Source organism: Fusarium proliferatum (genome assembly GCF_900067095.1).
Source record: "Fusarium proliferatum ET1 genome assembly, contig: FPRO_scaffold003, whole genome shotgun sequence".
NCBI classification, from domain to species: Eukaryota; Fungi; Ascomycota; class Sordariomycetes; order Hypocreales; family Nectriaceae; genus Fusarium; species Fusarium proliferatum.
Window position 1 is genome coordinate 4063599 of NW_022194792.1, and position 22604 is coordinate 4086202.

Here is a 22604-nt window from a genome sequence, read left to right on the forward strand (position 1 = left end):
GGCGATATGTAATCCAGATTCAACTTATTATATTACGTCACACCTTGTTCATTTTTATGCTGCGTCACTGAGGCTTGCTCGTAGCGCGGCTATATGGATATCCAGACCATGTTATGGTGGAGAGCTGCGTACCCTGGAGGTGTGCCGTTGAATACAAGAGCCAAGGGGTTCATGCTGATAACTGTGAAGATTACATTAATTCTCAGGCGTTCATGCAAGGCCCACTAATGGCATATTGTGAGTTTAATAACACTATACGCCTGGTCAAGGCAGCCGTAGCGTGATGGTAGCTTTTGGTAATGTCCTGGATGGTTCAATGCAGTACTGTTGGGATGCAACATGATCACAGCCGGTAGCAAAAGGGATAAGGAAAACCACTTCCGAAGACTCCGAGGCTGTCAAATCTAGATATAGATGCCGATTTTACCCATAAATACTACGTATAAAAGCTATAATAAATGACTGCAACAGTAAATCCACGGGATAAAGGCAGCTCAACAAAGCGGCATTGAGAGTCTACGCCCGCTCGGGCCGTCCAACCCCCCACTTTTCCAACTGCCGATCCCTTACGGAGAAACCCACAGGAAATGATCTACATCAAGGTACCAGGGCCAGCTACGTCAATTGCCGTCGCTTTTCTCCATCGTGTTCTTTACAAGTTGCACCTGTCTTTCCACAATTTATATCTGTGCAAACACCAAGAATCGAGTCTGAGATATAGGCTACAGAGGACGAGTCTTGATAAGAACCGTCGATATTTCAGTGTCATACACTCACTATTGTAGGCATCATGGATCCAGACAAGACCAGCACAGATGGCACAGACAACATGAGGGGCTCAACAGGCGAGCGACCTCTCCTCTCAACACCCGACATGGACCGAAGAATCAGACGCGCCGTAAGTCAACTCCTCCCTCACTCATCAACCCCCCCTCACATACATCATCAGTTTGACCGTCGCGTCATGCCCGTCGTTTGCTGTCTCTACGTCCTCTCGTACCTCGACCGTGGCAACATTGGCAACGCCAAGACCGCCGGCGCCCAAGAAGCCCTGAACTTGAGCTCCGATGACTGGGCGTGGGTTCTCAATTCGTTCTATCTCGCGTATATCCTGTTTGAGTGGACGACTATGCTTTGGAAGATATTCCCTGCGCATATTTATGTCTCGATCCTCTGCGTTTGGTGAGTTCTAGTAGGTATATTGGGGGTTCTGTTACTGATGGAGTCGTAGCTGGGGTACGGCTGCGATGTGTTCTGGGTCTGTTCACAGCATGACCCAGTTGATAGTCACGCGCATCTTTCTGGGTATTTTTGAAGCTACTTTTGGTGCTGGTGCGCCATTCTTCTTATCGTGTCTATACAAGAGGCGGGAACTGGGCCTTCGGATGTCTATTCTGTTAGGCATGTCACCTCTTGCAAGCACCTTTGCATCAAGCTTGGCATATGGCATCACCCACATCAAAGGGTCTTTGGCGCCTTGGAGACTGTTGTTCATCATAGGTATTACTACCCTTGCTCGGCTTAACAAATACTGACTGTATTCAGAGGGCGCACCCACTATCGCCTTTGCCCCAGTGGTCTACTTCTTCCTCATCGACTCCCCCGCAACAGCCAAGTTTCTCACCGAAGAAGAACGATACTTCGCCGTTCAGCGCGTCCAAGGTCCTGATGGAGCCAAGAAGAACGTCAACTGGAGACAAATCATCGCCGGAATTCTCGACTATAAGAATTACGTCCACGCCATCATTCACTTCTGCTGCAACTTTTCATTTGCGGCTTTATCTAATTTTCTTCCTACGATCGTGAATGCCATGGGTTACAGTTCTATCAATGCCCAAGGACTCACAGCGCCAGCCTATTTCACAGCCTTTCTCCTATGTATGGGAGCTGCGTTCTTCTCGGATCGGTGGGGAAATCGTGGGTTTGTCGTAGCTGGATTTGCTGCTTTGGCTACAGTTGGATATGGCCTTCTTGCTGGGATCCAAGATATCCATCGCCCAGGCCCAAGATATGCTGGTGTTTGGCTCGCTGCTTGCGGCATCTTTCCAGCGCTCTGCATAAACATTACGTGGTTACTCAATAACCAAGGACGGGATTCGAAGAAGGGAGCAGGGCTTGCCATCACGTTGATAATTGGGCAATGCTCGTCTCTGCTCAGCAGTTACATGTTTCCAAAAGAAGATGCGTAAGTCATTTATGCCATTTGTGATTGGATGAAAACTGACATCAGATAGACCATTTTTTGTCAAGGGTTGTGCAATCGGCTGTGGTATGAGCGGTGCCATCGTAATCTTGTCGTTGTTTATGCACTTCGCCCTGGAGAGAGAGAACAAGCGCAACGAAAAGCTCTATGGACCTCTGGACAACGATGCGGAGGTGGCTGCTGGAGATGACGACGAGCAAATCAATAATTTTCGATACCTGACATGAGTAGATAGCGTCGCCAATTAGACGTCGAGCATTCTCGCTTTTAACCTGTCCACGATGTCAGCCTTAGGCTGTAAGGCAATTATAAAACGGATTGGACCCCAGCAATAGGTAGCCTAGAGGTAAACAAATCGACAAAACGATGAGGACATACGTATATTACCTTGCAAAAGCCAAAGTTCATTGGAACTTGGTGTTGGCTTGATATGCCTCGTTAAGACCTTTAGCCATCGTTCAATCTACAAAACAAACCCCTCGTTCGAGATCCAGACTTATATGCCCACTAGAATTGATATGCATTCCAACTCTTGCTAAGCCTCGGACAACATCCCGAAAAATCGGTCATCTTGCAGTGGCGACAGAGGCGAATTCAGTTCGCAGTTTAAGCAAACCGTCACCGAGGTTTTATATCTTGAGCAATTGAGAGAACGTGAGGTACTATTCAGAAAATATGGACCAGAGTCGTGAAATCCAGAGATTAGGCGTTCTGGAATATAATTGGCCACCCTAATCACGCAGAAACCCTGATTTTGAGCGGAGGGAGGAGGGAAGAGACAAGAGGGAAGCATGCATGTTTCAGTTCGGATGGCGCAGGACAGGTACTTGGGTCGACTGTTGGTCCCATACTAACGAGGCGCAGGTGATTTGAGGCCAGCGTAAGCAAACAGCGAGGTTAACTGACGTCCTGAATGGGTGTCTGGCGATTGGATGGGGAGCTCTTGGAAGTAGAGTGTACCGCTTGGCCTGACGCATGCTAACAAGAGATCATTGGTCCATGAATGTCTACGCAACAGATGAGAAACGGCATTCAATGCAACAGCGTAGCCGGGCGATCTTCCCAAGGCATATTAAGCGCCTCGAGGCTCCGCATCTACATTTATACCAGCAAGCAAAATACCGAGCAGCTCTTCGAGTACCCGAAACCCCCCTTAAGTCTATAAAATACTCAATAAGACCTCCCCGCCCTCTTCTTTCAATACAGCCTAGTCATACTGTCTGTTGGCCCAAGCTGATCTTTCTATATTTAACCCCCGCCTTCTTTGCGTTGATCGTTCTCGAACCCTATTATCAGTATGGCAGAAAACCCAACCGGACTTTTGCAAGTGGCGGGACCCGAAGATGCTGTCGTTGAGTGCGCTAGTGAAATCGATTAAGAAGGTTGTGATAACCGCTAACTTTCCGACAGCATTGTTTTCGTCCATGGAGTCACAGGAGGTCGGGAGAGTGATTGGACCAGCAAAAACAACACCTTTTGGCTTGAGACATTTCTTCCTCAGAGTATACCAAATGCACGTATCTTGACATGGGGATACTCTAAGAGATACCTCTCCGATGAAGGGTGGAATACTGCGGTGTTAGATCATACAATAGAAATGTGCAATGGTCTGATAGAGACGCGGACGCATACGGTGAGACACAGATCTGGAATAAATTAGAATTGGTCTCAGATACTCACAAGCTTAGCCTTATCGCCCAATCATCTTTGTCGGACACAATATTGGAGCCTTAATGTGCGCAAATGTGCGTTATCCCCCCTCTCTAACTCTATGGTTTGGATCTGTCGTTAACGCCTCACATCTTCTAGTTCCAACTTGTTGGTGGACATTACCAAAGAATTTTCGGATCCATAGCGGATTGTGTCAGAGGCATCATCTTTTTGGGAACGCCATGCACAGCGTTTACTGAGAAAGAAGCGAGAGCTTGGCAACGTAGGTTGTTAAGTCTTTCGATTGAGCTTTTCCACGACTACCCATCAAATGATTTCTATTTTCCATCTAAGTTCATCTTAGATGGTTTTTGGGGACTCAGACAAAGGATAAACACGTTTTCGTTTTATGAGGAGGACGGTATTGCTTCATTAGGGAAGGTATGCCAATCAGATTTTCGTTCAGCGCTGACAATTTATTGTCGCGACAAGCTCAAATTACCAAAGTCGATTGCTGATTCTTACCGATAGGTAACTACCAAAGACATGGCAACGCCCCCTGACAAATCATTCGAGCCTCTTTCGATTCCTGGCAATCATATAACCATGTGCCAATTTGACTCGAGCGATGAGCCAGGTTATATCATGATAAAATGGCTCCTGCAAAAATGGATCAGAGAGCTACCAAAGCCTACGTCTGGAGGCCCGGCTGATCCAACAGAGCCGTCCCTCTTGACTAAAGTCCCGGCACTTGATACTCCTGCAGAACTTCATATACTCCACGAACTTCTGGGACTATCTACTAAAGAGGATATCCCAATTTCCGAAGATGATATCGATATTTTTGAAGATGCTATTAAAACTTTCGAAGATAATATCAGTATTTCTGAAGATGACATAAGTACCTCCGAAGGGCCAAAAGGACGATTAAATCCCCTTCTTTCCCCTGAAGCTATCCGGTGGCTGGTTTCAAAAGACCTATTGAGCTCTATTCAGCAGGGACGCCTTACCATCTCAACAGCGCCTCTTCTAGAGTCGTTCAAAATCTCCACGACAGATTCATCTTCTACCGAAGGAAGCTGGTCTTTGTCCGAGGATGACAAACCTTTCTTGCGCAGTGTCGATATTCCAATTCGTCTCTATAGTCTCGAAACATACGAATTTCTTGGTTACGAGTGCAAGGTTGCTGAAAACCTTTGGGATGTCTTCAATTCCTCACTGAATCCATCGTTCTCTTTGTTGGAGGTTTCGAAAGCGTATCTTGAAGACAATCCCGAATCTCATGCGAACTTTGAATACGACTGTAATAACTTCATGGCCAAGATTGGAATCTGCGATAGTCTGCGAAACTCAGTACTCGACTGGCACTTTGAAAACATTCGACTCACAAGAAGCTGCGAGTTCTGGCTGCGGACTTCATTTGAGGTCAGGTGGCAAGAGCTGCAAGCGCTTAATGAGGATATTCTCAAAGTTATGAAGAGAACGGCTTCGACCGGCGAAAAGCCTGTGGAGCCGATATCATCGGTTCCATCCCGTGAAAAGCCTGTGGAGTCGATACCATCGGTTCCGTCTCGTGAGCTCGGCACTAACACCAAGAAAACCCAATCTTCTGAACACCATGACACAGTACACGGGCTCGTTGAACAACACACAGGTAAGCGGGGAGATCAAGGACCTACGACAAGTACAACTTCAGCTACCACGGCAACCGAACCTAAGAATGAAGAAGTAACCCTGTGGCGGGGGGGGCTCAAGAGAAAGTATCGAGGACGCCAATGATAACGGACATCTTCGTCTCAATATGATACGCAGTATGCCTGGCGACTTCTCTGGTACTATGGGAGTTCCCTACTTTACAACTCAGCGTGAGACGGCCGAACAGTACGGTGCCTTTCATACAAGGTTATCTCAATTTTGTACTCCGCCTTATCTCCTCAAATTCCAAGTTGGCAAAAGATGGTTGAGGACTCTTCCACATCGATGCCTCTGGAAGAGCGGTATCGGAAACAACACTTGTGATATAGGCGAATTAGGTTGCCCTGAACAAGAATACCAAGGAGGAACAAACACGGAAAACTGGTCCTGGGAGCGTGTAGTCTTTACATGTAGGAGAGGAGGCTTCACCCCCGAATTTCTCAGAGAACGTGATCTGGTCATTGGACATGTAGCCAGATTTCACACTGAAATTATCCAGAGAATGGAGGCAGAAGTCGGAATCAGTGATGGATTACTCCTCATCGACGATATGCCGGCTGTACAGTATGCTTTTGTATCTGAGTCCTCTCAGAGAAAGCTGGTGACAGAGGCGCGTGATATTAGAACCGAATGTCTAACAGGAAGCATTTCTTGGGTAAGCAGGAATGTAGCTCGAGAAAGAACAGACGTTGGGGATGTTAGGTATCACCCGCAGAAATGACCGATGTAAAGACTGCCAGGCCAAGCTGGGATATGGATCGCGATCACGCAACAAACAGAGGAAAATCGGTCCTTCTCTTTAGTGCTTTGGATGGTGCATAATGTTTTCTAATTTTGTCAATTTGAGTTTTGGATAACTGGATATGCGTCTTTCATTTTTCATTCAAATCTCTGTTAAGAATAGATCAAATTCTCAGAACTTAGAAAATATTATGTGACTAAGCTTCTATAAAGGAAAGTATCTGCCAAAGGTTGCCAATTTTGCCGTGTAAGGACCCAAAAGTCCACTCCAATGGAAATCGCCAATTCGCCTCTACAATATTCAAGCTGATGTTTTCTTGATACCCTCTGCCTTTCTCCCCACCTGATACCTTGCAATCACAACGATCGACAATGTCAAAACAGTAACTGGTATTGCGCAGGCGAAGTACCAACCAAAGGTTACTCGCAGTTTTGTAATATCTTCTTGCATACTGAAGAAGCCGGTGATAAATGATAGTGGGATAAAGATAGTCGCAAGCCAAGTAAGACGCGCGACATTTCTGCTCTCTTCAAGGCTTCGATGTGAATCTGCAATCGATATGGCTGCCACGACCATCGCCGTTAGTCTGTCAGTGCGTTCCTGTAGCTCACTCATCTGTCGAATCACCTCTTCGATATCAGGTGTTATATCTTCCGGAAATATCATCTGTGCGAGTTCTTGGTGGGAAGAGTCACCAGTCGACTTGCTGTGTACATGGCAAAAACCTATGCTGGCTGCAGTACTGGGATGTCTCGAATCCATGGGTGTCGGCCCAGCACTTCGAAGCGTCTCCGTGAGTATCTCTCGGTAGAACGGTATATGCCGTCTCCACGTATGTAATCTTTCTAAAGACTTGTCGATGATATAAGTATCTTTGTAGAATTCACTAGGATTTGACAATTCCCATTCAATCTGGCCAAGTCGAGATTTGATATATTGGCATATAATAAGCCACTCAGCGCAAGTCAAATAAAGTATGGGCTGCATGATGATTGGAAGGTTCTGCAAGTATGTTGTCTCGGAAAGTGATGGGGACCATGGGTATTTCAATATCCAGTATATGACATCTTCAAAGAGAGATATTCGTGGTGCTCCCGATGGTGGTGAAGCTGTCTCGTGCATTCCAGGAATCGGGGCCCAATTCTGATAACCATGCCAAAGAGGAAACCCTTGCTTAACCGTTGGGTCGACTAGTACCATGCCTATCACAGCCATCAATGATGAGTTCTTGGTGGGAGTTTGCGTTAGAGGACATACCTGTAACTCCTGAGTCTAGACTGTCATATTTACTAATCCACATAGAGATCTTAGTCCTCGTTATCCCAACGACCGCATCGCCGTCCATGTAGGGCCATTGGTTCTGGTCATCGTCGGGTCTTCTGAAGACGTTGAACCGATTCGATTCGTCACGGCCCTTCTGAAATGACTCTCTGGTCTTGAAGTATCTGGGCCTGACGAAACGAATCTGGGTCCAATTCTGATGTTTGCTTCTTGCTTTCAAAGTCGGGGGGTCCATCCACCGGTCTCGGATGTTGTACCATGAATAATCATCGATATGACTACGAAAGAATGTCGGATCAATGTCGAACTTTGAACCTAGCGTCTCGATGACGCCCCGAGAAAGATCTTCTACCACAAAAAGTCTCAAAGAACCTTTATCGGGGTTTCCATTTTCCTTGCAGCGTAACTCGGCTTCCAATTCATCAATATCTGTGAATCTCTTACAGGTTGAGTTCCCGGATAGGTCAAAGTCGAGGATGGTGATATTTGTTCTGTTGCATCGGTCTTGTCTCTCTGCTTCGTTTTCGCGAAGAAACTTCCACCTCACTGGAGTAGTGCTGACCTCCATGAAGTCGGCTAGATATCTCAGGCTGGGCCACGCACTTGAGAGCGATTTCACATGAGCAAGATATGGAGCATTCGTACTATGTAATGTTAGCTAACTATCCAATAGTCCATTTTTTTGTTTTCTTTTAAATTTGTAACCAGTGAGAAGACCAAAGGATCTACTAACCTATTTATTTCCCACTCACGAGAAATATCTAGAGGGTATTCTGAGTAGGCGTCACCAATGTAGTAAGGATCACCAGCTTCTGCAGTATGTGGCAGAATCGTAGAATAGATGACCGACTCTGACACTTTAATCACTGCTTCATGCGCATCTTTTGAAGTATTAGTCGTCGGGTCAGTATTGTTTCTGGGCAGGGCGGAGTGACGTGTTGGGGTCATCTCAGTAGCGGCGTTAGGCGTTATTTTGCCAGCAGGGGCTGTAGAGCTAAAGGCGGGAGAGGGTCCGTAATTCCAAACTATAGTATTGCTAACCAGATCTAATAAATAAGAAAGAACAATATTACAAGTCAGGCTCTCAGTAAGGTAGATTAACTGCCCAAGCGCAAAGTTACCCCGCCACCTTGGGCGTTTCCCCCTGTCAATTATGATCAATTGTTACAGGCTGCCATGCTTATGTGATAGAAGTGCTGCAGAGAGCTGTGCCCGGCTACTTGCTGCCCGCCTGCATGGCTACGGCACAGGCGGGTCAAATCCTTGAATCAAAAGGCAAGCTCGCCATTCTCCTTCGGCCTGAGGCGGGGCAACTTGGCCGCAGCAACGTGGATCATTTCCGCGCCAGTCAAGGGTTGAAAATGACACCTCAAGGAAAGTATAGGGACCATAGGTTCAGGCTGTTAGCCGGCTTACAAGCCTGTAAGGCATATTTGGAGGCCGACCAGGAACCCAAGCTTCAGCCTCCATCAACAAAATACCATCTTCATTAAAATTTAAACGCAATCGACCGTTGGATTTTATTTTCAGTTCATCTAAATCCTCACCTTCGCCTGGCCCTGGGCAATCTTTTGGAAGACAGGTTCCTTTGCAATGGCGACAACCAGTGCGACAAAAGCGGGGTCAGTTCGCAGCCCGGCACCAGGGCTCGATATCTTCAGAACTCCAGAGAATGCAACTTTCTATTCCGCAAACCTGTACCAGACTCTCGACAAAAGCAACCAGGAGATTCGACTTATCGAACTTTCTACACAAACTGGCAGTGACGGTATACTTGAGTGCAAGTTACTGCCTGCTGTGTTGTTAGCCGACACTCGGAAACAGTATCTGGCTTTATCATATTGCGCAGGAGACCCAACAGACAAAAAGGAAATCAAGGTGAATGGGGTACCATGTAACGTATTTGAAAATCTGCACCACGCGTTAGTTCTTGCTCGTCGTTATTGGATTCAATCGCCTGAACAAGGGCCACTTCGACTCTGGATCGACCAGCTATGCATCAATCAGCAGGATTTAAGTGAGAGGTCACACCAAGTTGGCTTCATGAGAGAGATTTACCAGTCTGCAGAACGTACATTGGCTTGCTTATCATCAAGAGAGGCTAGTGGCGAGGGACTGAAATGGCTCAATGACCTATGCGATGCTATGTCTTTTGAAGAAGACTATCGGCCATTCCAATCCAGCAGCGAATACGGATTCGCTAATGAAGGGAGCGATGGATCAGAAGAGATACCCTTTGAAAAGGATGGACTGTTTGAGACCGAAAGTGACCGTCTTTCAAGTTACAGACTCGAGTGGACCTTCGTTCGTGACTATCTCTGGGACAACATACACAATGTGAGGTTTGTAAATGGGTGGATTGAATTTTACGACGTACTGAGGAGCCAATGGTGGAACCGAGCTTGGATCTGCCAGGAGTTCTTGGTCTCCAGTTACGTCACCTTCATGTTCGGTAACTATTTCGTCTCATGGGGGCAGTGCTGGAGAGTTATACTCGGATTTTGCGGGATACACAAGCACGACCTGATGAAGCGGGAACGATTCCTAGAGTTTACAAAACACACACGAGGCTGTCTCGGAGATATCCAACTTTGCCACATTCTCAACAACGTCAACAAAAAAGACCTTGGTCAAATCGAGCATGTGGGGACGGCCCTGGAAATGAAGCTTCGGTGGCGAGGTGGCTTAGACATTAAGGCACTTTTATCACACTCTCGATCTTGTAGATCTTCTGATGATCGGGATCGAGTATACGCTATGCTTGGCTTAGCCTCACAAGGATACCAGATCTTTCCCGACTATTCACGAGACATGACCGCAGCAAAGGTCATGATTATAACTACCAAAGCAATCATCGACAAGGAGGATAGCCTGAATATCCTTATGAAAGCTGCTACGTTGGTTCAATTTAGGGATCCCAACTTCCCTTCGTGGGTCGTCGACTGGACTAGTACCGAAGCGTTGGATGTTGAAGGTAACTCATTCAATCTATTCCGGGGTTTGAGTTGGGTGTCCCACGAATCTCCACAGCATGCTTTTGAAACCATCACAAGCGAGTTTGAACAGACACAAATACACATCCTAAGGATTTACGGGACATTCATCACAAAGATAGAGTCGAAGAGGACAGCGAAATGGCCCCTTGCGAATTTCTGGGGCTGCCGGTGTTGGGAAGGTAGCGCTCTTGTTTCCATTGCCGATGGAGATGAAGTGTGGACCTTACACGGGTTGAGAGTGCCGATGGTTCTGCGGCCATTTCTTAATGGCTATAAGGTCATTAGCTGTGCCTTTTTCGACGAGCAGTCTAGTTCGCCTTTTAATACAGTGGTATTCCCTGAACAGATTAGGGCGCGTTTAATATTGTACTAGGGCATTAATATCAATATTCATTGAATGATGGTAAACGGCGTCTTAATAATTGTGTAGGTAATGCAATATGTCATCCCAGTTTTAAGAACTTTCATATTATTCTCATCATATCCGTGTTTAGCACGAATGATGGATAATTATGTTCCATGGTCAGGGCAGCTCCCATATAGAGAATGCGTTAATCTCGGAGACCGCTTTGACCGATATGTACTATACCCTGGGCACCTAGCAGTGCCTAGATACGCAATATCCAAACGTCACCGAGTCTCTGATTATCCTCCCCAAGACCTCCATGGACAACCACAGCATCCTTTGCATCTTCATCCCGCACAGCATCAGCGTCAAACCATCCTCTAGCAACAGGTCGGTCGTCACCAATTTCCACTCTCTGCCAAGTACTCCCCTCAATATCGAAAGCCCAGACGTCAGAAAGCATCTTTCCAGCGCCAGCATGGCCTAGAGCGCTAGGGTCTGTCTCGCCAAACATGGTGACTAAAATTGTCTTGCTCTGCACTGAGATTGCCAGTAGTGTTGCGACACTTCTCGCCTCAGGGCCCTCATCGCCATCTGGCTTGTAAGTAACCGTAGACCATGAACCAATGTTGATGTTGTAGATATCCAGTGCGCCACCCTGTTCTGTTTTGCCATCGAAGCCGTTCATGCGATACAACTTCCCGTCGTGAAATGCGATGGAGGATCCACCGCGCGCAGGCCCTGGTGCAGAAGGAAGCTCAGTCCATGACTGTTTGGTGACGTCAAAAACCCAAAGATCATTCAATCGGTTCTGCTCGGGGCATCCAGAGTGGAGGTAAAGCTTGTCAATTCCATCTGAGGTGATGCAATGGTAGCTTCGACCATCAGGGAATGGCGCAGAAGGATCTACTGGCTCGATAGAGTCCCATGTATTCTCAGCTGTGTTGTAACGCCATATAGCGCCTTTTTCTTCAATGGGCTTCATTTCGAGACCGCCGCGTCCCGAGAAGAGGAAGATGTTGCTTCCGATGGTGGTGCTTGGGCTGCCAACTCGAGGTGAGGGTGCTTTGGCGGGAGCTGTGAGCGTTTGGGCACCATGGCCTGTCAATATTAGCGAGGATTATATACTAGTTGACTGCTGACATACCCTGGGCATCGAGGCTGATTACATCAACTCTGTTGTCAACCGGTTCACGTGGAAGCAACTCGCCGCCAAAGATGTAGGTTTCTTGACCGACCGTGGAGACAGCTTGGGAAGAACGGTAGAGGCGCTTGCTGGAAGTGATGTGAGACCAGGTGGCCTTTGGTAGCTTGATAGAAGTCATTGTGAATATTGAAGGGTAGTGAGGTGCAAAACGAAAGAGAATTGAGGCTGTCAAGGTCTGCCTGGGTAGCAGGAGGGAAGGTGTTTATTTATATTCTCCCGAGCACCGTGTTGGGTTCTAAATTCCAAGGCATTTGGACACGGTCTACCTGGTTCCAAGTTTATTATTACTGCAGCTAGTTTCACAGTATAAACATGATGGTGCCATGCACGAGAATACAAGTCGTAACCCCACAGCGGCATGCGGACTCCGCGACCTCCATCAAAATAACAGACTCACCAATAAGCGCAGCGAACTAACGCACTTGAGATAATCAAGTTAGCTCATCCACTAACACCACGGGCCTTTAATTCTGCCACGGAGTCCGCCTCTGCGATGGAGCCTCCCAACCATTCAATCAACAATGCCTCCAAGACGAGCCTGTGACGGCTGCTTCAAAAGAAAGGTATTTCACCCCACGCCCCGATCCCTGGAGTACCCATAGACTGACGAAAATGAACTAGATCCAATGCATCAGACCGGATCCCGGACGGCAGTGTGAAAGGTGCGCGAAGCTTCATCTCGATTGTGCGTGCAACAGGGAGCCGCACAGTAGGAAGCAAGTCCTTTGACACCATTAAGTGAAGGACCCGGCTAACCTACTACAGAGATGTCCTCGCAAACCAGGTCGCGAAGCTCGAGAGTCGGGTCGCTGAGCTTGAAGCATCTCTTTTGCAGATGCGCTCCGAGATTAGCGTGACCCCTGCCACCACTTCACTTTCAACCCTGCGAGAGGATACCACGGGTTGCATCTCGCCATATCTCCAACAGAACTCCACGAGCGCTGCATCTGCATCGCTCTGGAACTGTCTCGGACTACATTGGTACTTCAAAGGTATACCCATGAATTCCGCCCAAGGCCGAGAGTGGCTTTCCTCCAAGATCGGCGAAAGCGTCACTCTAGATGGGTTTCATCTCTTCGGATCGCAGAGATACCATTTTAGCAGCTCATCACCTCTATTCACCTTCCCAGCAAAACGGACGATAGAAGCATTTTTAAATTCGTACATCACCTCATCATGGAGACTTCTATACCCTGTTATTGACCCAGCGCTTGTTGGGGAGACGTTGGAGGCAGCTTATACCGAGTCGAAATCGGCGCAGGCATGCCTTTTGGCGTTCATGGCTCTGTGTTTGCGGTTGAAGGGGTTTCGAGTACACCTTGATGATCGCGATGTCTATATACGTGCGTCGCACAGCTTTCTGCCGGAATTACTTAGCCAGAGCACCCTGGAGAGCCTCCAAACTGTTATCATGCTTGTAAGCCAACGGTTTTCTAAGCAATGCCTATTTTGCACTAATAAATCTCAGCAAATCTATCACCTGCTCTCAGGCCAGTGGGGTGCCGCTGCTGAACTCCATCCCTACGCCTGCCGCGCTATACACGATCTCAAAGGTCACATCTCACATCCATCCGTGTCCAAAAGCGCAGTTGATTGTCGACACAGACATATCCGGAACCTCTTCTGGCTATGCTATATCCTCGACAAAGATATAGCCCTACGATACGGAAGACCGCCTTCTCTGACGAGGGAGTATTGTGACCTGACGCTGCCAGATGATTGGGCGAGGGTATATCACGCACCGGCCGGCACTACTCAAGGTGGGATGTTCTTCCAGGACGATTCTGTTTGCTTTTCGCAGGACCTTTGCCTTTCTCAGATCAAAGAGAGGATTTGTCAATTTCTCTGCTCTCTGGATAATTCGAAACTATCGGATGGACTAATTCTTAGTCAAGTTCGCCAGCTGGACGTTGATCTTGAGAGGTGGCGCTCCAGCATCCCTATGCACTATAAACCGAAGTGGTCTCTGAGTATGGAACAGCCGCTCGTCCATCCGCAAATGTCTTTTGCTCAACAGGTCAGGTGTTGTCATTTGCAGCTAGAGTATAATTACCTGACGACGGTGATTCATACGGCCGTCCGGAGATGCGGCGCGGTCTACGCTGTGGAAGATAATCTTCCTGAAGATCTTCATAACGTTTATCATTCAAGTAGTGATATATCTCTCGGAGCAAGTCGTAGTACTCTCCAGATCTTCAAATCATATCCAGATGTTCTCCAGGAGGATATGTTTGGGTAAGTCAAACAGTTCCTTTTACTAATCCTGTCCTAACATCGACAGCCACATCGCGATATACCCGCCGATAGCGGCCATGGCGTTATTTATGAACCTTCTCCTCCATCCATCTGACCAACGGGCCCGAAACGACATTGATCTCTTGGCGAGTTGTGCAACGTTGTTTCAGGATATAGCGATGGAAGGCTTGACGAATGATGACATGGACTGCATTCAAGAACTGAACAGGTTCATATCCGAGCTGGTTCGTCTTGGGAACAGTGCGGTATGGAAGGCAAAGAGGCAATTAAAGAGCACGACCGGGATAGCCATGGCCGGGCATTGAGACTCGGATATAAAGTTTTTGACTTGTGACCGGACCGGACCGTGTACCCGATCACGACGATCCGTCGCATCTAATTGGTCTGACCGGACGCCCAAAGAAGTATCATCTATCCGGTCTAGATATTTATCTTGCGCGCCCTCTTTTCACTAACGAATTTCTTGCAATTTTCTGTCCACGCCTTGTAGACGACGCTTTTCATCCTCATATTTCGATACTACGTGAACCGGGCTAAGATTCCGGTCCCGCTTATGATAAGCACCACTCATTCTGAGCAAGGCGCTTCCCCGCAATCAAGAGGGTATTTAGAGGGCGCACGCCAATGATCAACGAAGGATAACAAAGACATATAAGAGAGGGATCGAACTGAGAATTGACCATCAACGCGAAACATCATCAACGTCACTCTACAAAGACAATAGGCATCATGTCTTCAACCACCACCATCCAAGCCCAAAGCGGCACCCTCACCATCTCCCCCAGTTCCAAACCCACCCACGGCCATGAACTCAAAGACAAAACCCCCCTTCAAGCAATGTCCCACGGCGACGTCGTCCTCAGGGGCATCCCCACCCACCCAAACTTCGCCTCCCAGCGCCAATGGCAGCTCGAGCACATGGCCGCTGCCTTTCGCCACTGGCACCGCGAAGGCTACGTCGAAGGCATCAGCGGCCACATTTCCGTGCGCGACCCCGAATTCACCGATGCGTTCTGGACGAACCCCCTGGGCCGACACTTTGGCCTTTTAAAAGTCAGCGATATGATCCTCGTTAATCTGAAGGGGGAGGTCATTGGGGGAAATCGCTCACGACCGCCTAACTCAGCGGGGTTTCTGATCCATGCTTCTATTCATAAGGCGAGGAGCGATGTTCACGCTATCTGTCACTGTCATAGTATCCATGGCAAAGCTTGGTCTGTGTTCGGCAAGCGCCTTGAGATGTTGACGCAAGACGTGTGTAAATTCCGAGGCGATGCGCACAGCGTTTATGATAGTTACGGCGGCGTTGTGCTGGGCAGTGAAGAAGGGGACCGCATCGCAGCGGCAATGGGGCCCAAAGGAAAAGGCTGCATTTTGCGAAACCACGGTATTCTGACCGTTGGACAGACCGTGGATGAGGCAGCGTGGTTGTATACGTCTATGGAGAGGAGCTGTCGTGTGCAGCTTCTTGCTGAGGCCGCCGCGGCGAATGGGCTGCCTAAGGTTTTGATTGACGATGAGGAGGCCAACTTCAATTTCGATGTTGAGAGTGATCCTGAGATCTGTTACTGTGAGTTTCAGGCTTACTATGATCTGGAGGATGAGCTTTCCAATGGGGCTTTCAAGAAGTAGGATGATGGAAGGCCGGTTTATTAAACTCTGGCTCATAGTGTCGTTTGTTGATTAATAGTTTAGCTGGTGGATATATCAAAACACAATTTTACAAGTTACACTGTCTTTTCATAATTGAAACTTATGTAAAAATCTTAAATCGTGCAATATGCCCATCTTCTCTAATTCAAGCCCCGCCAATCCTTTTTCTTTCCTGTCCCCTCTACTTCAACGATGATGCAGTTCGTTATAAAGCTCGAAGGCTTCTTACAATACTGCCTGACAAGATCCTCTCGATTGTCCTGCCCCTTAGTGAAGCAGTTTCTCGGGGGTGCGTGAGTAGAAAATAGTACCAAGCTCTTGCTATTCCATGGGTGAAAACTCCTAAAGGCATTAATGCGGAGATCCTAGGCCTGGCCCTTCTTTTTCTTCTCAGATTTGAGGAATACCTTGCTCTGTGTCCCTGGTGCGTAGTATTGTCCGTTTCTTCCCTTTCTGTATCCCAAGTTTCGGTATTGATAGCTGTCGCACACCTTCAAGGCTATTTTGACTATGTTTATGGAACGACGACCAACGCACATGATGGAAGTGTAAGAGGGCTTGATAGGCTACGTGCTGAGCTTTTGTGAGAAGACGGTGGTTGAACTTCGATTGAGGCTCAGAGCTGGGTGGGTTGAGAAGTTGGATTGTCGTCTTGAGGCAGGGGTAATGGCTGCAATGATGGTGAACAGGAGAAGAGATTACAGGCATTTCGACCTTTGATACCATTTTATATAGCATTCTATTCGTAGGTTTCTTGTGACAATGAGATCTGCATATTTTACAACGTGAAGTCAGTCACCGTCGAATAAAATCTGATACATCTGGCTAATCACATTCTTGTGTACCACGAATAACTTTACAATTTCCCTGCTTTAGTCTAAGAAACAACAACATCTGTACAATTAAGGTGCCAATTTCTTAAACTGTAAAGCAAAGATATGCCTGGGCGCTAGCGGTACGTTGCCTAATGTATGTATGAACTTGAGCTCTCTACCTTGTTGTTACTGAAGTATATTTTAAGCTCTTAACCTTGTCATAGTGCAAGGCCACGGATCAACAAAGACCCGGATTTAATTGTGAATATGCTTTTGGAATTTAGATCTTGGACATGTTCCGTTTATGTAAAGTTTCCTAGGTCACAGCCCTGGCGTCAAATGCGAATGCCAAAACAACTTCGCACAGCTTCAGGATTTTTGAGACGTGTTTTGCGGGAAACCTCCCATCAAGAGTTGAATTTGGGAAATTTTGTTCTTATTTCTCCATTTCTTAAACTTAGGAGTGTTTCTGTCCTAGGCCCTTCCATAATTCTCTCTGACAAGTGCCTCCCAATTCTCTCGTGCCTTTCCGTAATTAAGTGTCGCAGATGAGTAAATTGGCGAGCATATCGATTTCGCACGCTCTGAGCGTATGACTTTGATACTATATCCGAATTCGAAAAAGGAGATAGGAAGAAGTAGGGTAGTCTGTTTCTTCCAACCGTAAACCTGATCACGTCAAGACAAGAACAGCAAAATCTCTTAGGGTCAACTCTAAGCCAGAGGACCAGTCAGAGCTGCCATCGAGTTACTTTGAAATCCCCAGACTTCGGCGCACTGCTCTTCTTGGAACCTCTGGGCCGGCCGAATGGTTGAGAGGCACGTGGGTGAGCACCATGCCCCATGGCACGAGTCCCGAGACTTGGTCGAGATCGAAATGGTCCATCGGGCGAGCTGGTCGCGTACTTGGATCTCGAGCTACCGCAACAGCCCATTATGGATGGTGAATGGGATATGGGGTTGATTGTAAATGGGGGTTATGGTAGATGGATGGAGGAGGATGGGAAAAAGTGTCGGAGCTTAGAGTTGGATGAGGGGATGAATGAGGCGGCGGGTTTCTTTTTGGAAGGGGAATGGTTTAAGGATCAGGTAAAGGGGAGGCAGGGTCTACTTATATGGCTCTCCAAATTAGGTATCTTATGCAGCTGTCTGTATTCTATTTGCTCGTCATGCTACGATTGTGAGTCTCGTGCAATTGGTAAACGTGGCTTTGACGCAAACCGAGCTACTAATGGCCTATGACCTTCCAAAAAGCAACTGAGGTTGGATGAGAACTTCAATTTAATTAGTCCAACAAAAGAGCCATCTCTTCGAGTCTCTTGAGTTTGAGTTCCAACGTGAACACGGGTTCAGTCACGTATGGATCTGAAACTCGTCTTTGCTAACTACATTTTCTCAACTGTATCTGGCCCAACCAAGATCCGGCGGCTTCACCGTGTGGCGAATGCAGGGGAGAGCATATTGGACGTAAACATTCAACATGTTTGATACATACGTCAGGCAGCGTATCAAATTTTAACCTAACAGCAGGACAAACTTTCAACTTATCACCCAATTTAATCACACACATGGATACGTGATAGATTCTCAGAGGTATTTAGAGTTCACTTCACAATTCTGAAAAATGCACAGCGAGCTGATCCGTGATATCCAGAGGCTAACACTTGGGGAATCGAAACACTTGGACGGTTTTATCGTTCCTCGGTCTATAAGTTATCTGAAGTTGACCATAGTTGGGCTGCGGGTCATTCACAAATGATTTAGCAGTATGGCTTGATTCCATCGATTTCATACATTCTATTCTGTACCTCCTAACAAATCAACTACAGACGTACCCCAGCTAGACTTCCAAGGCTGTCACGACTAGACCTCATAAAACGACGTATCAAGTCCAACATGCTCGGGATTAACCTCGTTCAAATTCCTCCCAGACCAACCACAATCCCAGAATGTGACCAGCGCCCAAAGCTTGATGAAGCTGTGCACGTACCCAAACACAACCTGACAAATAACAAGCGGAAAATCAGAAGGATACTGCAGAAAGTGGGGGATGATCTTGATAACCTTTGTCCAGAACATGAACACCAAAAAGATCACTAATCCACCGGCGTCAGAATCTTCAGCAAGGACAAACGTGGCGATGAGCGCTGCATCCCAGAGTATAGCAAAGTTGACAAGACCAGCCCAGTACACCATGAAGCAACTCCATGTATACCGAGAGATAAAAGCTGGATCACGAAGCATGACTGGGTTGCTGCGAAAGGTCGTACGTGCCCAGCGAAGTAGCTGATCCTTGAACTTTGGCCACTCACCCAGCGTCGTCTCAATAGTCGCATCCTCTGTGTCCTGAAACTTGACAAGCCACTTTTTCTTCATTCCCTCTCTCGTCAAAAAGTTATCATCATCGGGACCTAAGCCCTGACCACCAAAAAGGCCAAAGCAGAATTTTTCATTGCAGAAACGCTGGAGAAGGTCAGTGTTGTTGAGGAACTCTGTACGGTACACTGCTGTTCGGCCTGAGATGACGAATACTCCACCGTCTATAGCGTTGGACGCCCGGAGTTCCCAGTTGTGACGCTGGAGGTAATTACACGCGATGAAGTTTACGATGGAAGGCCATGTCCAGACTCCAAGTGTTGTTCGGCGAACTCGTTTTTTGGTCGCTACCATACCGACACTCTGGTCCTCAAAGGGTGCGAGAACAGAAGGGATAAAGCCTCTTGGCCAGAAGACATGGTCATCTGCGAAGATGGTAATAGCTGTAGTAACATTTGGCATAGCATGAGTGATCTGTCTCCTCTTACTCGGCTCAGGAAGCGCCGAGACAAAAATCTGAATATGTGGGGCATCAATGCTTAGTTTTCTGAGAACAGTCTGACATTCCTCTCGAAGAACAGCACCAACCGTGACGACCAGAACGCACGCGGGGTTATTCGCAAGAATACTCTCCACACACTCCCGAAAGTCAGGACCATGAGGATCAATGGTTGGAAGAATGACAGTTACATCATTCCGCGAGAACGAAGGATCCTGCTTTACCTCTGCAGGACGATACATCCACGATCCAAGAACATGTCCAAACAAACGGAGATACCGCAATGTGAAGAGCGTGCAGAAGACCTGTGTCCAGACATCATTGACAAGAAGCCAAATGCAAGTTACACAGGCTGCCAGTGGAACTATGAGCAAAAGAGACGGAAGGATTCGAGAGGGGATGTGTTCCTTTGATGGAAGAGCAGTTGGCCAAGGAAAGAGCGTCATGTTGATGGTGATTTTCTTACCGGGTGGTCTGTTTTTGACGTAGAAGTTGGTAAAGTTGGCAGAAATCAACTGGTTTACAAGGAATTGGGAGTTTTATAATGGCATGACGAGAGTAGTGACATTGTTCTGTGGTTTGGACTGTGATTCATTGTTGGAGTTCGTGGTGGTGAACATGAGCTTTGTTTGTGGGTAAGCGAGTCAATGGCCTTTGTGAATGGATCATAAGGCAGATGAACAATGGAGAGTTAAGAGTTCGATTGATGGGATTTGAAACAAAGCATTCAGTGTTATTTGGCGACATATGGGTAAGTGTTCAATCTATAGACGTGGTAGAACAGACGATACGCAAAGAGGCTCTTGGCAGTGTCAGTGTGCCTCTGTCACAGTAGATGAACATAATCCATCTCTCGCGTAGGTATGTTGTTCACGAACAGAAACTGTGGTAGTGAGACCTGGCTGTCAGAGTGATAGTGCGAATCAAGAGTGAAATTAAGCAAATGCGGTGTCGTTTTGGTAAGCTCATGTAATCTCAAACCAACTTCAAAGAGGCCAGGCACAACTAAGTCTCTCCATTCACCCATTCTAAATCTCAATATCTAAAAGATACCCAAGAAGCTACGTTTTCCCTTCTTCTTCTCAGGGGGATACACCACAATCCTATCCAGATCCGCACCCTTGACATCCTTCCCGTTATTCAGACCCCCAACAGTAATAGTGTTCTTGCCCTTCTTGAGCGGCAGCAGCAAAGGAGCTGAGAGAATAATTCCCTTGTGGGTATCCTTCTGCCACAGGGTGTGCACCTTTTCCTTATCGCCGTTGACGACAACACTGCTGATTCGTCGGATCGCCCATGTTCCGTTGATGCGATCGGGTTGACCCATTGGCTGATCGCCAAAGCCCATGTCATCAATATCTGGGTGATTATTAGTATGTGAAAAGGAGAGAGCGCAGGGGAAGGGGATTTACTTTGGTGGTAGAAAGATACCCATTGGTCAGTGCCTTGTCCTTCGACTGTGAATGTTGCGGTACTGTCGTTGCCGTAGATGCCAGTTGCGATGACATGGTCCGTTCCGAAGGTCTAATCACCGTCATTAGCAATCATTTATACTTCTGGTCATATTGACTCACAGCTTCTTGGAGATGAGCGTCTCCGGCAAACTTGGCGTTCTTGGAGGGGTATGTCTTGCCCTTGATAGGCTTCCATTCACCAGTTTTGCTACAACCAGTCAGCACCGTCTTGACAACCAATCGCGTGTAGTGAGACTTACACATTCAAATCGTAAACATCGTGCCAAACGACCTTGAGACTCTTGTTCTCCTCGTCAATCTCAATAGGGAGCCAGACGTTGCGACTCTCCCAGATGGACGGTAGATCCCACTTCAAAATGTCAGCTTCGATTTGCCACGGAATTGGGCGTCATACCTGGTCAGCCATGTAAAGATACGTAGTCTGTTTAGTCCCCTTGATCCTCCACGAGAACCCACTCTGCGTACTAAACGTCCTCGTATAAGCCGGCGCAACAAAAAAGGGCTGCGACCAGGGACCCTCAAGCTTATCAGCCCTCATAGCCACAACATCTACACCAGTTAGCCTTCCCTCCTTCACCCTCTCCCAACTTACTTACTATTAGGCCGATAACCGGTCTTATGACTCATAAAGGTCCAGTAGCTCTTCTCCGTCTGAATAATAGTCGGCGCCTCGAAATCGTATTTATTAAACCGAAACGTGACCTTTTCCACATCCGTAAGGTTCTTATTAAACTCGCTGACGTAGACATCTCGACCTTGCACTTTATCGCCGTTGGAGTAGAGAGCGTACGACTTTCCGGTCTTGTAGTCGGTGAAAGCGCCGAAGTCTTGGGACCAGTTTCCGAGGGGGGAGACGGCGTGTTGGAATTTGTAGGGGCCTGCGATGTTGTCGGATGTTGCGAGGCCTTGGAGCAGAAGGCTGTAGTTGCGGTCGTCGGCGTGCCACCACATCTGAGACAAGGTCAGCTTAAGAGTTTAATGAGAAGGGGGAGACATACGTGGTATTTTCCTGTTTCTTCGCTGTAGAGAACCTTGGGTCGTTGGATGATACTCTCGGGCGACACAAACTCATGACCCTCCTCAGGCTCTGTAGCACATTAGGATCAATCTGTGGTATCAATTGGGAGACAAACTCAGTGCCAAACCGTGAGACTCCCATGTAGCGAGGTCATCAGAACTGTAGACCGAGATACCGCCGCCTTCTTCCTGCTCTTCGGTCTTGTGTTCGCCAAACCAGTAAAACTTTCCACTTTCCCTATCGACGCAAAGACCACCAGCGTGCGCATTGAACAGGTTTCCATCGGTATCGTACCATCGCGCACCGGGCACAATCCACTTTGCACTCGCGAGCGCAGCGAATGCGAGAACCGAGAGGAGAGTCATACTAGCAATCAATTGGCCAATTGAGAAGCTCTGTGATCTGTATAACCAAACGGAAATGCTTTCATTTTATAGCTATCTCGGTACATC

General features: G+C 47.5%; 9 protein-coding genes across 9 annotated transcripts; 5 read left to right on the forward strand and 4 right to left on the reverse strand.

The window, feature by feature from the left end:
- Positions 1-790: 790 nt before the first annotated feature.
- On the forward strand, positions 791-2430 carry FPRO_05677 (uncharacterized protein; the record flags this gene model as incomplete). Its single annotated transcript, XM_031229493.1, has 5 exons — positions 791-898; positions 950-1182; positions 1232-1500; positions 1546-2185; positions 2235-2430. 5 exons carry the CDS (start codon positions 791-793, stop codon positions 2428-2430), a joined length of 1446 nt encoding a protein of 481 aa, XP_031079724.1.
- Positions 2431-3500: 1070 nt separating this feature from the next.
- FPRO_05676 (uncharacterized protein) lies at positions 3501-5632 on the forward strand (the record flags this gene model as incomplete). The annotated part of the gene is made up of 5 exons (XM_031229494.1): positions 3501-3559; positions 3614-3836; positions 3892-3948; positions 4013-4294; positions 4385-5632. The coding sequence occupies 5 exons, from the start codon at positions 3501-3503 to the stop codon at positions 5630-5632; spliced, it is 1869 nt and encodes a 622-aa protein (XP_031079725.1).
- Positions 5633-6590: 958 nt separating this feature from the next.
- FPRO_05675 (uncharacterized protein) lies at positions 6591-8519 on the reverse strand (the record flags this gene model as incomplete). The annotated part of the gene is made up of 3 exons (XM_031229496.1): positions 6591-7492; positions 7548-8215; positions 8305-8519. 3 exons carry the CDS (start codon positions 8517-8519, stop codon positions 6591-6593), a joined length of 1785 nt encoding a protein of 594 aa, XP_031079726.1.
- A 645-nt stretch (positions 8520-9164) lies between these two features.
- FPRO_05674 (uncharacterized protein) lies at positions 9165-10940 on the forward strand (the record flags this gene model as incomplete). Its single annotated transcript, XM_031229497.1, has 1 exon — positions 9165-10940. One exon carries the CDS (start codon positions 9165-9167, stop codon positions 10938-10940), a length of 1776 nt encoding a protein of 591 aa, XP_031079727.1.
- A 235-nt stretch (positions 10941-11175) lies between these two features.
- FPRO_05673 (putative kelch repeat-containing proteins) lies at positions 11176-12238 on the reverse strand (the record flags this gene model as incomplete). Its single annotated transcript, XM_031229498.1, has 2 exons — positions 11176-12014; positions 12061-12238. 2 exons carry the CDS (start codon positions 12236-12238, stop codon positions 11176-11178), a joined length of 1017 nt encoding a protein of 338 aa, XP_031079728.1.
- Positions 12239-12641: 403 nt separating this feature from the next.
- FPRO_05672 (uncharacterized protein) lies at positions 12642-14681 on the forward strand (the record flags this gene model as incomplete). Its single annotated transcript, XM_031229499.1, has 5 exons — positions 12642-12683; positions 12742-12829; positions 12888-13537; positions 13589-14355; positions 14402-14681. The coding sequence occupies 5 exons, from the start codon at positions 12642-12644 to the stop codon at positions 14679-14681; spliced, it is 1827 nt and encodes a 608-aa protein (XP_031079729.1).
- Positions 14682-15105: 424 nt separating this feature from the next.
- Positions 15106-16008, forward strand: FPRO_05671 (uncharacterized protein; the record flags this gene model as incomplete). The annotated part of the gene is made up of 1 exon (XM_031229500.1): positions 15106-16008. One exon carries the CDS (start codon positions 15106-15108, stop codon positions 16006-16008), a length of 903 nt encoding a protein of 300 aa, XP_031079730.1.
- Positions 16009-18707: 2699 nt separating this feature from the next.
- FPRO_05670 (uncharacterized protein) lies at positions 18708-20105 on the reverse strand (the record flags this gene model as incomplete). The annotated part of the gene is made up of 1 exon (XM_031229501.1): positions 18708-20105. The coding sequence occupies one exon, from the start codon at positions 20103-20105 to the stop codon at positions 18708-18710; it is 1398 nt and encodes a 465-aa protein (XP_031079731.1).
- Positions 20106-20701: 596 nt separating this feature from the next.
- FPRO_05669 (putative beta-glucanase) lies at positions 20702-22517 on the reverse strand (the record flags this gene model as incomplete). The annotated part of the gene is made up of 8 exons (XM_031229502.1): positions 20702-21018; positions 21072-21183; positions 21234-21321; positions 21374-21483; positions 21529-21683; positions 21731-22085; positions 22133-22221; positions 22268-22517. 8 exons carry the CDS (start codon positions 22515-22517, stop codon positions 20702-20704), a joined length of 1476 nt encoding a protein of 491 aa, XP_031079732.1.
- Between the last annotated feature and the right edge of the window lie 87 nt (positions 22518-22604).